The 14,053-nt window shown below is 38.5% G+C and overlaps 2 protein-coding genes across 8 annotated transcripts in view; one reads left to right on the forward strand and one right to left on the reverse strand.

Annotated features, from left to right (window-relative positions):
- LOC129779491 (facilitated trehalose transporter Tret1-2 homolog) overlaps positions 1-14,053 on the forward strand; it is a 369,343-nt gene that overhangs the window by 315,177 nt on the left and 40,113 nt on the right. For all 4 annotated transcript variants that reach the window (XM_055786978.1, XM_055786977.1, XM_055786979.1 and 1 more), the window contains one exon: positions 11,098-12,102. In XM_055786978.1, the coding sequence (XP_055642953.1) occupies positions 11,098-12,102 (1,005 nt within the window). The remainder of the gene's footprint in view (positions 1-11,097; positions 12,103-14,053) is intronic.
- Positions 1-14,053, reverse strand: part of LOC129779492 (myosin-7-like) — a 76,028-nt gene that overhangs the window by 20,570 nt on the left and 41,405 nt on the right. The gene's annotated exons all lie outside the window — the stretch shown is intronic.

A 14,053-nucleotide genomic window follows, 5' to 3' on the forward strand; every position in this document is an offset into this window, starting at 1 on the left:
TCTGTAATGTGTATTTTTCAGGATTTATTGGCGTTTATTTGAAGAAGAGGGTATGATTGAATGAAAAAACTCAAAAAATATGTTTTCTTTGTCTTTATTATGTTTTAATAGTCATTTAAGCCTCCTCAAAACATAGTAGTTTTCGATACTCCAACACAAATAACGAAATTCAAATTTTTCACTGTTGTTAATGAAAAGTAAGCAACTGAATATAATTCATGGAAGTATAAAGAGTTATAAAATAACATAAAAACGTATAAATCGATTGTGGTTTCATTGGAGTACGAATCAGAACACCCATACTCGCGTCGGTGTGTCAGACCGAAAGTGTGAAAAAAGTGGCACACGTCCCTTTATACCAACATATGCGATACGCTCAATGATGACGAACGACGAATAACGAAGCTAGAGAGAATCGCAAAGTCGAAGTCCTGGGAAATGAACGAATTATTGATTTCTCGGTCTGACAGACCAGTGCGCGAGTATAGGAGTGTTAAAAAGTACGCCACGTAAGCCAGTTATGTTACTTTCATTTGAAAGATGAGAAAACTTAGTACAAGATATAGTAGTGGAACATCTAAATTAATGTATCTCAATAACATTTTGGAAGTGAAAAATTTAAAAGTAATTTTGAATGGGTAATTATTGATTTTATCCCAAAAATTTATATTAAACTTGATTGTTTCTATCAATAAAATTAAAGCTCTTGAACCACTCTAAAATTTTTCCTTTGACGCCCAACTTCTATCTTTCTTAATTTCGCTGCAATATCGATTAAAACAATTCCTGGTGAAAATTCAAGCAATATTTTCAAAAATCGCGATTTTTTCCCCACTATACTTATAATAGCCTCTCAAATTTCACCTTAACGTTGAAAGGTTACATTTTTTCTTCAAATAAATAGTATTTGAACAATCAAAAAAAAAAAATTTTTTCTAATTGTATATAATCGAGTCCGACCTGTATTACTTTCAAGTAATTAACAAGTTTTGCCATTTTTGTTAGTTTTTGTTCACTTATAATACCTACATGACTGACAAAAATGAAAACCCACCCCAAAAAATAATATTAAAATCATCCAAAACCTTTGAGAAACCCCTTATTTCCACCTGTTATGACAGCTGTGCGATATCATTTACAACCTATCAGTTGTTCAGTTGACGCGATATGAATAAAGTGTTGTTTATGTTGACACACAAAAATCGATTGTTGTTGTCTACACAAAAAGATTTCAACTAAACCAAATTGGGTGGAAAAAAAAGTCCGAAATCTTGTTGTTCACGATCATTTGCAGCAGATTTCACAGCGGAAGATTGCAGAAAAGTTCGGAATAAGCCAGGGAGAAGTCCATGAAATTGTGCACAAGCACAAAGCTTACGGTTCGCTTGCTGACAAATCCGGAAGAGGCCGTCGTCGGAAGACCGATAGCCGGGAAGTGAATAAATCTCCAAAAGTATCAGTCAAAGTCATTAAGGAAAACCTCTCGTTGGCGGTATCGGTCAGAACCTGAGCATGGACAAAAAGGCAGTTCCACAACAAAGCATGATAACAAACCCAAAGACTTTTGGAAAAAAGTACTTTGGACTGACGAATCGAAATTTGAGCATCTCATCTAGAAGCGACGCTAAAGAGTGATGAAGTGATGATAAAAGATTGCAGGAACGTCATTTTCAGGCTACAGTGATGGTGTGGGGATGCTTTTTCTGGGCTGGTGTGGGAAATCTGGTGCGAATTCACGGAATCACGAGAGCATATGTCTGCATTGGCATCCTTGGGGACAAACTGGCTTCATTTTCCAACAGGACAATGACCCGAAGCATACTGCTAAGAAGACCGAAGCCTATTTCCGTTAACGCAAATTCAAGAGGTTTTCCCTTGAATGGTCACCACAAAGCCCTGATCTTAACCCGATTGAGAACCTGGGGATCATTTTCGACAACAAAGTGGTGGAAGATGCTGTCACTAATAAGGACACTTATTCCACAGCTCTCCAGAAGGCTTGGAACGAAATCACCTCAGCACCTCCAGAACTTGGTCGATAGTAAGCTCAAACGTCTTCAACAGGTCATTGAAGCTTCAGGAGGCCACACTTAATATTGATGTTTTCAACTTTGTTGCTTTCATTGTTTGATTTGAGATTCCTCGAACTTGGATTTTTATACCTGTTTTTTATTTTTTATTTAGCGTGCCATTGAAATAAAATGTTTGGTTGAGGTCTTATGAATTGAATTCAGCTAAATATGATGGAAATGCAATGGAAAATGTTGTTTTTTATTTATACTTTTGTTTAACAGAATTGTTTTGTTATTTGAACAAAAATGAGAAAATCGTTATCTAATTCTGTTTTTAATACAATGTAAACAACACATTGTGTATATCGCTTCAATATCGATTACTAACAATTCCGAACAGCTCTAACTGTCCTAACATGAAGAAACGAGGGGTTACTCAAAGGTCTTGGGTGATTTTAATATTATTTTTTGAGGGTGGCCTTTTTTTTTGTCAACGAATATTTGCATACATTAGAAAAGTCATGTAAGGGAGTAAACGAAATCTAACGAAAATGACAAAACTTGGTAATTACTTGAAAGAGTTATAGTTAACAAACAACTCTATAAAATTACGGTAGTAGTTTTTGATGAAATAATCCAGAAATTGAGAAAAGTTTCTAAACATCCAAGGTGGGTTTTTTGTTATGCCTATCACTGTAGTTTGCGCATATTCTGAGAATACATTATGAGGCAAAAGATCTTGCACTCCCATTCAATACGGTAGCTAAATAGAAACTGAGGGTGGCCAGAGGGATGGCAATATTTACAGTGCGTTCACAGATGCAGAATTGATGTGGTGCAAAAATACGGAAGCACTTTCCACCAGACGGCATGAAAATCGACGCGGTGCCTCAACCGAACGAAATTGCACCACTGTGTGCAATATCTTTCTTCGATTCTTCCTTTGTATCGAGCAAACAGCTGTGTCTGACATCAGCGTTGAGAACGACTGTTGTCTGCTAGACGGAGCGAAACTGTGACTTGAATAATGAGGATCATGGCTTGAACTATAGAAACTTTTAAAAAATTTTGTTCATTCTCCTCTAGCCTTGAAAAGGTCAATTTGAAAAACTAAATTCGACTCTCGGTCTTAAGAAAATCCATTTAGAAAACCTATCGGCCGTCTGGTCGCTAGCTGGATGACTGATGAATGCTTTGAAATCGCGAATAGCTTATCCACATTATTGAAAAAGGCGGGGCTTAAATGCAATATTCTCTCTATCTACACTGTCTGAAGAATGAACGCTGCATTTTGTATTCCTTTTTCATGAAAAGTAGAAGGGTCTGAACCAAAGGCACATACGAAAACGTGACGTAGGATTTTGAGAATAATTTGTAACTGTTTAGAAACCCGTGAATTTAACTCATTCAGTGCTCCAAATGTTGATTCTAGAAAAACTATTTGTAATATGAGCTGAACTAAATATGGATAAAATCAGATAGATAGATAATCCCACATCAACACGAAACACTCGACATTCCCTTATTTTCTTGTATCGATGTTCATAAATGTTATTTAATTTGACTGAATACGAGAAGAAGCCATCATCTAACAGTGCATTCTTCAACCTATGTTTAAAAAGTCAGCTTACCTCGGCGATATTTTCCTTGTATGAAACATTGTCTATGGAGACTCGTAGTAATTATATTGACAGATTAGATATCTTGTGAACTTTGTGAGAAATCTGTGATTTGGGACAGTGCAGCTGGCTAAATAAAACTATTAGTATTTTTGATGAAATTTTGGGAATAATAGACTATCTTCCATGTCTTATCCTCTCTTTTGAGTCTGATAAGTAACATAATTCTTAATATACATCGATTCAACTTGTTCACCACAAAAAACAACATGTGAGAACGAAAAAGGAAACCATACCATGGAATATAGAGGGACAACGCAGTTCACCTAAGTGAACCCGTTATTTTGAACCGTTTTTGAACATTGAATGTTAGCTGGAAGCTACTGGAAGCTACCTCACAGCTATTCATGTCCTGGCATCACGCATTTTTTTGTAATTTCTGATGCGACCCAACATAGATTCCATTAAATATCAAGCTTATTAGTATTTGAATCAAAGAAAAAATGTAGATTTTTCAATTTTTACAGACATTCCGGTAATGGTTTCCACGATAAAGTGCGCAATAGACTGAAAGCAACGAAAAGAATTTTTTTTTCCATTTGCTTTCACATAGAAAATTTTTTATTTAACCCATTCAAGAATTGTATCAGCTTCCTCCGATGTTTTTTGTGATAAACAAAAAGCATATAAATATTACACATGAATTAGGAAAAACATTAAATTGAAAATTTAAAGCATAACAATATCTTATATTTTTTTAGTTTTCTCCAAGCTTTTCCGTTATACTCCAACATCCGTTACATTTTTCGTAGAATGACTCCTTTATATAGAAATCAGTAGTCCTACGTCAACAAAATAAGAAATTATTTTTTCGTTGTTATTACACATATAAAATAGTTTAAAATAAAGTAACACGAGATAGGCCAACCTGCAAAGCCTACGACCGCAGGTAAAGTATAGCTGAGCCTAGGCTCATGGCGTTCTAAATATGAATCGCACCTTGGAAGTTAAACAATACTGAGCCATCAGACATCATCGGCTTACTTCTCAATTAATCGTCAACATTGGAACCAATCAATCCAATAGCCTCTCGAAGCTGCCCCTCCTCCATCTGACACAGCTCAAACAGTTGATTGTTTCTAATTACATTCACCGAACCACTTGTCAACCCATTCCAATGACGCGATAGAAGGGCCTCCCGACAAGACATTGCAATCCACCTACCCCTCGAGTGTGAGTATGTGCCAACCAGCGGCGAATGGACAGTAGCCGATCAGTTAATCAGACTGTCAGAACTCCGTAATTCAATCGCACGACAACAGGATTATTGGGTACCGACTGCAGTCGGCCGACGGCAGACTGCATTCGAGCCCTCCCGCCCCCACAGCCATCAATCATCATTCATCCATTTCACCCGCCCATCTTCCGATGGCGATGGACAGCACACAGTGGTGTGCAACAAATAAACAATGGCGGAAAATGATAAATTGTCGTGGAAGCGAATAATGCAATAAAATGTTATAAATTTCAATTGCAACTGAATCGCATTGCCACAATACACTTACTTCAGGCGGCAAGTCGGCTTTGGCAAGTTTGTTGAGTGCACTTAGATTTTCATTGCACAGCGAAATTGATTTACGCCTTTTTTTGCGGAATGCGCGCGGAATGTGAATGTCTACGCGGCGGCAGGAGACGCGTGGTGCGCTACGGTAAAGCAACAATTTCGTTTTTGATTCTCTTGACTTAGTGCTGAGTTTGTGTGTCTCGTCACCTTGCCTAGCGAAACCGGCAGGCCACAATCAAACATTTTTTCGCACTTTGCTCCGAGAGGAGAGCTTGTTAGCCAGTCGGCGCGAGTCGGTGTGAAAATGATACTCACTCAAGTACTTAGCCTCATGAATAGGACTGTTTCCCTCCTGGCTCCCACCGGCGACGAAGAGAGCCGGAGAAAGGTGGAAAAGGGGTCTGAACTGAAGTGCACTTGAAGTGAGTATGAACAAGATTGCACATTCCAAGGGTGATAGAGGTTGTGTGCAAATAATGAAACGAATTAAATGGTCTCTTTTTTCTTGTTTTTCCCCCTCGAGCTCACTTGTTGTGATGATGGGATATCACAGCTCTCGAGCCGGAGAGGGGTCACTTATGGCAAAGCAAAGAGGGATAAACAAACGCGCAAACAGTCATACCAAAGGTGAAAAGGGCAGCAAGTAATTTGAATGTTTGTCTGGCAGTCTAGTTTTATGTGTTTAACAATTTGTTTGACTATAAGAAAATGTCGGGATGTGCAAAAAGTAGGGCAATATCAACTATTTATAGAGAAAGGTCGATACACGGCAACATTGAAACTATTCAGATATTTGAAAAAACAGTGTCCTAGTACATGTAGTTTTTCGTGGCATAAATGGTTCTTGAATAATTCTAATGATCTCACTGAACATCATTTCGACAAGTTTCTCGACGAAAAAGGTATAAGGTACTACAAAGGTGGATTTCTTACGATAACGTTTTCATGTTTTCTTTGGAAAAAGATACAAAAAATTTAAAAATATATTTTCTCAGTGTTATTTTTAAATTTCTTTCAATGTCGAGGCTTTGAGTTTTTTTTTAATTTTTTTTTGAAAATTACAACAATTTCCTACATTTCCTACTTCGACCGAAATTTGGTAAGTCTTATAGTTTTTGATTTGTTTTAATATTTGTAAAAACTTAGGCTCTTTTCAAAAAGTATTTTCTATTTTTTTTAGATTTCATGTATGCAAAGCTGCTTTAACGGCCAATGTCTTTGCACCCACAATGAAATTCGTCAATTTGAGCAGATTAGCAAATTAGTTTTTAGCAATAACATGTACTGTCGATTGCTCGCTATCTAGAACAACACTACAACACTGAACTTATTGAATATTCAAGTAGTTTCTCAGTATCTCTTAGCGAAATTACATCCTAAATGCTCGCAAAAATATCGTTTCCAGAGAAACAATCCACGGATCATACTATGCAGAATTTTTCACAAAACGGCAACAGGAAATTCGAACATAATCGATTGCGTGGTGTCAGTGACAGCAACCGATACGTAACAAATTTACCACCAATAAGTCCGAAAACGCCCATAAATTCACAAAGACCACTCCCCATTAAAAATTATAAAATTAAATAAATAAAAAAAATCTTAATGAACTCTTAGCTCCAACACATGGTGTTGGCTGATCGCTGTTTAGAATTGAACTAAAAATTTAAGAGAGAGTGTTATATTATAGAGGATTGAAAGTTCTGCTGTTCATTCGCTTCGAGCCTTCAAAAAGACCGATTTGAAAATCTTAAGCTAAGTTCTCAGGCTTGAGAAAGGCCAGCTTGCTAGGTGGACTCCTGAATCGTAATTGCTGCTAAAAAATGAAACCACAGAGTGGAACAATTTATACTTCTGGCTCGTACAACGTGACATGTGCGGAATCGATTCTCAAATCAGTGAAGAGAAACAACAAACACATTCCATCGCACAGTCCCTTACTCTACCCACCAAACGCATATTTATTTGCACAGAATGCTTCCATTGAGCAGCACAAACAATCAACATAGCAACTATATTCTTAAATAAACTCACAGCTTCAACACATGGTTTAACACACCTGATCGCTGTCTAGAGTGAAAATTAAAATAGGAGCCACGGATCCCAACAATGTACGAGAGGTATGATCCAACGGAGCAATTCCACGCCAAATCAACCGAAAACAGTCGATTCTGACGTGATCCTCTCCGATTTTTAAAATCTTGAACATTAGGTAATAGCTTCCTAAAAACACTGACTAATTTTAATTACGACTCCTTTTTCATAAGGTCATCTAGAATCATCAACAATCATCATTGATTGAGATCAATTCACGATCGGAGGCCAGGACTCCCTCCATCCATACAAGCTCTGCTTGCAACAAGAAACATCGGACTGTTGTGCTATTAATAACACAACAATGATCATATCCACTGTCTCCGCTATTTGTACTAACTGAGCAATGGAACAGAAGGATTACTCTTACGCTTAAATGGCTACTGTATAATTTATCATATGTATAGTAACATGTACACGATTAAATCCGGCTCTGTTACTGCAAACAAACTACATGAAAAACTTTATATAAAGTTTTATTCTAGGTATAACCATTCTCAAGAACTAACAAATTTTATATAACGAAATCAATGATTCTGGATACGCTCTTATAACAAATAAAACAAAATAAAACAGAAAAAAATATATCATATGACTGCTCTCTCCACCAGGGATAGCATAAAAAAATCTGTGTTTTTGATCTAAAAAAATCTTTTTATGTTATTTCTTTTCCAGAAAATCTGTATGTTAGCCCAAGCCCACATACATATTGTAGTGTGTAGTAAAACTTCAATATTTCATTGAGGTTTAATGCAAGTCAAGGTTACCGAGGTTACCTAGTTTGCATTAAGCTACGTGAATGCCCTTATTAGAACATATTCTGGAACACAAACTAAAATGTAATAATTGTTATAAATAAAAAGGATGGTATCAAGGTATCAATTAAAAAACTGTATAACTGTCAGCAAATAGAAAAGGGATTTAATAAAAGGGCAGGTTCTGATAGACTTAATAATTAATTCTAATTAATCGGATGTTTTAATTTATATTTATACTTTTATTTGAACTTGTGATGTTCAACTGATCACGATTGCATTCATTGGTTCTGAAGATCTAAAGTAGTCTTTTCTCGCCCAGTTCACTTCAACGTAGATGACTTGTGGCTTCTTCAGTTGCTGTTCAAAATCTCCAAAGTCTGATCCTCCGGTCATAGATTTGATATATTGTTCTGTGAATATATTAATCAAAAGGGTAAGATAAAGGGATCTTGCTCCCTAATTTATCAGAGTTTATTCCGGTGTTTCAGTTTGTTCAGAAAAACTAAAATAGGTTTGGTCATCAAGTCGTTCAAATGATTTAAACTTCGTTACCCTGTTTGGCTTTGCATTGAAATTGGAAATTGGAAAACAGCTTTAGCTTGTTGAACCTTCCTAAGTTACGCTCCACGGTGCAAATCAGGGCGCAAAAAACGACGCAAAACTCGGTGCGATAATGGTGCTGACAACAAAATATTTGATCTGTGTTTCGGAGCCTGCTTATCCGCCAGAGAGCATGTGTATACAAGGATTGAGAGCTCAACTGAGTACAAAAAACTGTTTACACATCAGCACCGCGTTGCATTCTGAAGACTGCCTCGAACCGCACCCAAAAGTGGCCACAGGAACATCTGTCGTACAAGGCGAAAGATATATGGATGCCATCCAATACTGATCTAAATCCATTGGATCCCTCGTGAGGCGCGTCTTGTTTTTTGAAGATTTTGTTCATGAAACAGCAACATAGATGTAACAGGGAATTTAGAAGTTTTGTTCCAACCGTATAAATTCTTTTAAGGAACGTTTGGATCTAAAGTTCTGGAACGAAATGCTGAAAAAGTCGTGCATGCTGCATAAATTGGAAAAGGGTTGTTGAACCATAATAAAAAAAAGACGAATGATTTAAACTGAAATAATTTCACTGTAGGAAATAATCCGAGAAAAAATGTCTATCTGTTTTACTTTTACAGAACAAATAAAGTGTATCACTTTCACGGTGGCATCTTGTAATGTAGAATACTACCTTGATCAAAAAGTTCCCGGAATCACCACCCGTTTTTATTTTTATTTTTTTTTTGTAGGTTGGCACATCTGTCATTGACATTCTATAAAATTTGTAATGTGATAGTTTTACAATTCTAAAAGTTACGCTGTATTGAGTACATCTTCAATTGTACGTGCATCGATTTTGAATAATTTGCAAAATTTGCAAAATCAATCGTTATTCGTGAACATTTGGCTGAAAACGAAACGAATACGATTCAGCCTGATTTGGCTCCCTACGAGTTTTTCCTATTCGAACGACTCAAGAAACCACGTATCTTTAAGGGTACCAAATCTCATCGGAATTTCTCCGAGAACCGTCCGCTCCAGAATGCATGCTAGAAGGAAACAATTGCAACTTAAGCTCCACCCTTATATGAAAAATGCACAGGACGAGAATATGTCGTATTTTCTATTCTAGTCTCACTCCTGTCAGTGACAGACAACAGCTTTCCTTAAGGCTGAGAACAAGAACCGTCACAAAATTAAGCTCAATTATGAATTATGATTATGTAGAGAATCATTGAGCTGAGCTATCCCACGAAGTCTAGTATTTATGTTGAACAATTTCCTAGTCCCACATCAACAGTACCTTTATGTCAGCGATGGTTCGATGATAAAATATTTTTCCAATTGTACACCAGGTTGTTTTAAAATTTTTTACATTGCACTTGTCCAAAAGGTAACAACATTAATCTGAGCTTGTTGTTTTATCATTTTGGAGAACAGAACAAACAAAATTTTTCTGGCATCCTAAAAAAACGGAAGCTAACATCTTCTTGGTCGGCTTCTGGAACCTAACTCTCATAGGCTCTTTAACCTGCTATTTTGAGAACCCTAGAGCATCTGTGCAATCTTCTATCCTACTGCTGTGCACATCCCTCTAAACACACTCATTTAATGATCAATTATGCAAATGATTTATTTGTACGCGCGCAATGCGATATGGGTGTGTCACACGCTGCCGCCCCATCCATCAGGCCAGACTCCTGCTGAATTTTGCATTCAAACCCATTTTATAGACTGTTTTGGTCATTCCGGAGAAATACGGGACGCAAACGAGCGGACTACCAATTGGCCCAGTAGTGGAAGACCCCCTCCGGGTCACACTGCTCGTTCCACGCCTCTCCACCGGGGTAAGTGTTTGTACACGAGGCGTACTAATCCATATGCATGCAGTCTATAATTTCGTTTTGATTCCAGCTGTTTAGGAGCTGTCGTTTTCGTTCCGTGCTTGCACGCCATAGACAGACACACACACACACACTGGCTGACTCTGTCCGCCGATGACTCGCGTTTCGGGGACTTGATTGGCCGTCGCGGGTGTTTGAAGCACGCACGCCGTTCGGAATGGCCTTTTCCGCCCCCCCCTCAGCCCAGTGCAGAGTGGTACAAATTTTGTAATTTATATGCTATTCACGTCATTTCACTCAATTTGCATAATGCATTGATTGAGGCGGAGCCGGCAAGAGGTGCAGGTCACCGTCGTTAGATATACTAAATTGACAAATGAAGTTGATGGGTACAAACCGAGAACACCGCTGCGAGAGGCAGGAAGAGGCCGCGCGGGTTAAGAATGGATGTCCGAGACGACGGTTCATTACTTGCACTCGGTTCTACGTGAATTGACAGATTGTTTAGCTTGATTAATGATTATGCTATTTCGAATGCAAATTGAGTAATCGATGTTCGTAGGTTCATAATATGGTTCATGGTGGTAATCGAAAAACTTAATTACATTTTGGATGACTAGAATGACTAGACTAATTTATGTATCACTTCTCTTCCAGGTTTCACATCTGCAACGTCAGAACCAGCATCTACCACACCCTCTAGAATCCATCGATCTACACAACTTTCCGGTGACGCAACGAATACCCCAATCCCTGTCCGGGAAACATCCGAAACCGAAACCCTCCAACCTTGGCGACAATCCTCCCAGCATTCCGGGTGGCTACAACAACTACTACTCTTGCCACCAGCCGAAACCCGTTCCCAAACCGTTGGATTACCACAGACAGCTGGTGGACAATCATCACACCAGTCCAGCTGGGATACTCAAAAATAACACCAAAACGAGCGGCCACTCCAAACGGCGCCCGTTGATTTACGAACTGAAACAGTATGAGTATTACAACAACGGCACCTACAGCAGCAAGAAGCCTCCCCAACCTCAACCACCAAGTGTCAAGAACACCAACTGTGAGCTACAGCAGCACTACGGTAGTCACAACTACAACATCAACTACAATCTGAATTTCACGAAAAATCAATACAACATACTGATATCGCCACCAACGAGCACCGGTGCCCCCGGATTGGGTCCAGGCCACGTGCCATCATACGACGAGAACAATCATTTCGACAGCCATTATCAGTACCAGCATCAGAACAACGTAAGGAACTATAAGAGCAACAATACAACTAGCACTAGCGCCACCAATCATCCCTACAGCAACCACAATCAGTATCCGAGCAATCAGAATCATTATCACAACCATCATCATCATCAACAGCAGCAACAGCACCCGACCAAGTTCGCCTATTCGGACGAAAAGCCCCCGCTGACGGTGGGAGACATCGGTGGACTGACGGACAACGGCGGCAAGATGCAGCGCGAGGAGATTATCATCGAACACAGTCAGCTGGTTGGAGACGGAAGTGGACCAGGCGCTGTCATACACCCCGCGGGGGGTCCTGCTGGACAGGACCCACGGACGGGACAGCAGCCACTACTACGCGGCGATAAAGGTGGCAAACTAACGGCCATCAACCGGTCGCATCATTTCACGCAGGTAAGTTCCACCCACCCACATCCACACGCAATCTGTGCAATCGATTTTTTCCCCGCGGCTCCCATCCGTGTGGATGGGTACATAGTAACGTATGTAATGCGTTGTTTGTGCTCTTTTTCACGTTGTTGTTGTTTTCTTATGTATGCAGTGACCCAATTTCCGACACGGAAGCGTGGGATGTTATGTATTACACTAGGTAGCGAACCATAGACACTTTTTTTTTCGTTTGATGGAACCAGTTTTGGAATTGAGATGCATTTGATGTCACGAATTGATGGTAGCAACCATGGGTTTAGCACACGCCATATAAAAAAATTATCTTCGAACTGGAAGTGATAGATTCCGTAATAGAAATGTTTTCCTTGTAAAATCGACCATCTGTAGTCAACCAAAAAAAAAGAAGCATTCCGCAATATCAACAATCTTCAGTGATTTTTGAAAAGTTGTAAATCCGTGATGAATAAAGTCCTCTAGATGGAATCAATGAGGTACATATGAGGTGGAGTAATAGGCAAAGTATTTTTGGATTGGTAAACAAATTATGGTATCGTCATTATTTTCATTCAATATGGTATGTACATGGAAGGAGTAAAACAATATTTAAATAACTCAAGGTTTCATGATGTAATGAGCCGAAATGCTCTCGAAATCTTGAAACAGATAGTTTTTTAATAGATGACAATTGTATTGTGACTTATTTCCATCATTAAAGGGATAAAAAAATAGAAAACAGCTGTTTTTTTAGTCCTCGGGAATAGCAGAATTTTCAATATTGCTTAATTGTAAACTATTTTCTCAAATCACATAATGAAAATATGCTTGTTTCTATGAAGGTGAGAAAGTGAAAAAGACACTCAATAATATCACCCTTATTCATCTTCTCCAACATGATTCCATTAGAAATCAATGCAAACTGCCACATTATACTCATATTCAGCGGGAACTCCAAAAATATCTGTTTTTAATTGAAAACGATGTGAAAAGTAGCTATGGCAGCGCATGCTCTCACGCACACAACGCTCGTAAACTCTAGCATCTGTTCCACCTATAATTCCTGCTCCTGGAGATTAAGTATACCGTCGATTCGGGGGGAAATTTTGTCAAAAACGGAAAAAATTTGATTAATTATTAAACAGGGGCTGTCCACATACCACGTGGACAGAAAAAATACGATTCTAGACACCCCCCTCCCCCTCCGTGGACAAGCGTGGACATTTATTATACCCCTCCCCTCTTTGTCCACGTGGACATTCCTATCTTTTTTTGGAGAAAAAATCGATTTTTTTTTCTTATTTGTAGTTTTTTTTGAGAAACCAAGAAATTTGTAGGGTTGTATCCGAACCATGACGAACCGTAGTTGCGAGATTGTGTTACTTGTTATGTTTCAGGGGTATAGCTTGCGATACGTTAAGGAGGAGGGAGGTCCAAAACCCATATTTTCTGGCGTTATGCAATTTGTGAACTATGCCATAATATCGATCTATTCACTATTCTTTTCTTTCTTCAATATTACCCGGTAAGTTATTTGTATCACTCTTCAGTTTCTTCCGAATTCTATTTATGTTGTCTACAGTCAGCTTGTGTGCATGAAAAAAAATAATGCTATAACTGTTCCTGATAATGCGTTGACATTCGGCATCTCGAAATTGTTTAGTCATTTCGTTATGAATTTACGAAAGGGTTTGCAGTTAATTGCTCTACTCTCGTTTGTGCGAAGCTCCCGTTTTACCAGCATCCCAAGATCAGAAATGTCGAAAATGAACTCAACTCATGATCATACTTTCTTGAAGCTTACGCTTGTCGAATGTTCACAAATGCTACAGTTAGTGTATTTGATAGTTCGACCAAATGGTTGTCGAGCTGTATTTATTGGAATTTATCGACTGATTGTTTGTAAGAAGCTCATAACAGGAACGTCAGACCTCATGTCTCCTCGACAATCTGGCAAGCA

This window comes from Toxorhynchites rutilus, chromosome 3 (assembly GCF_029784135.1).
Source record: "Toxorhynchites rutilus septentrionalis strain SRP chromosome 3, ASM2978413v1, whole genome shotgun sequence".
Taxonomy (NCBI): Eukaryota; Metazoa; Arthropoda; class Insecta; order Diptera; family Culicidae; genus Toxorhynchites; species Toxorhynchites rutilus.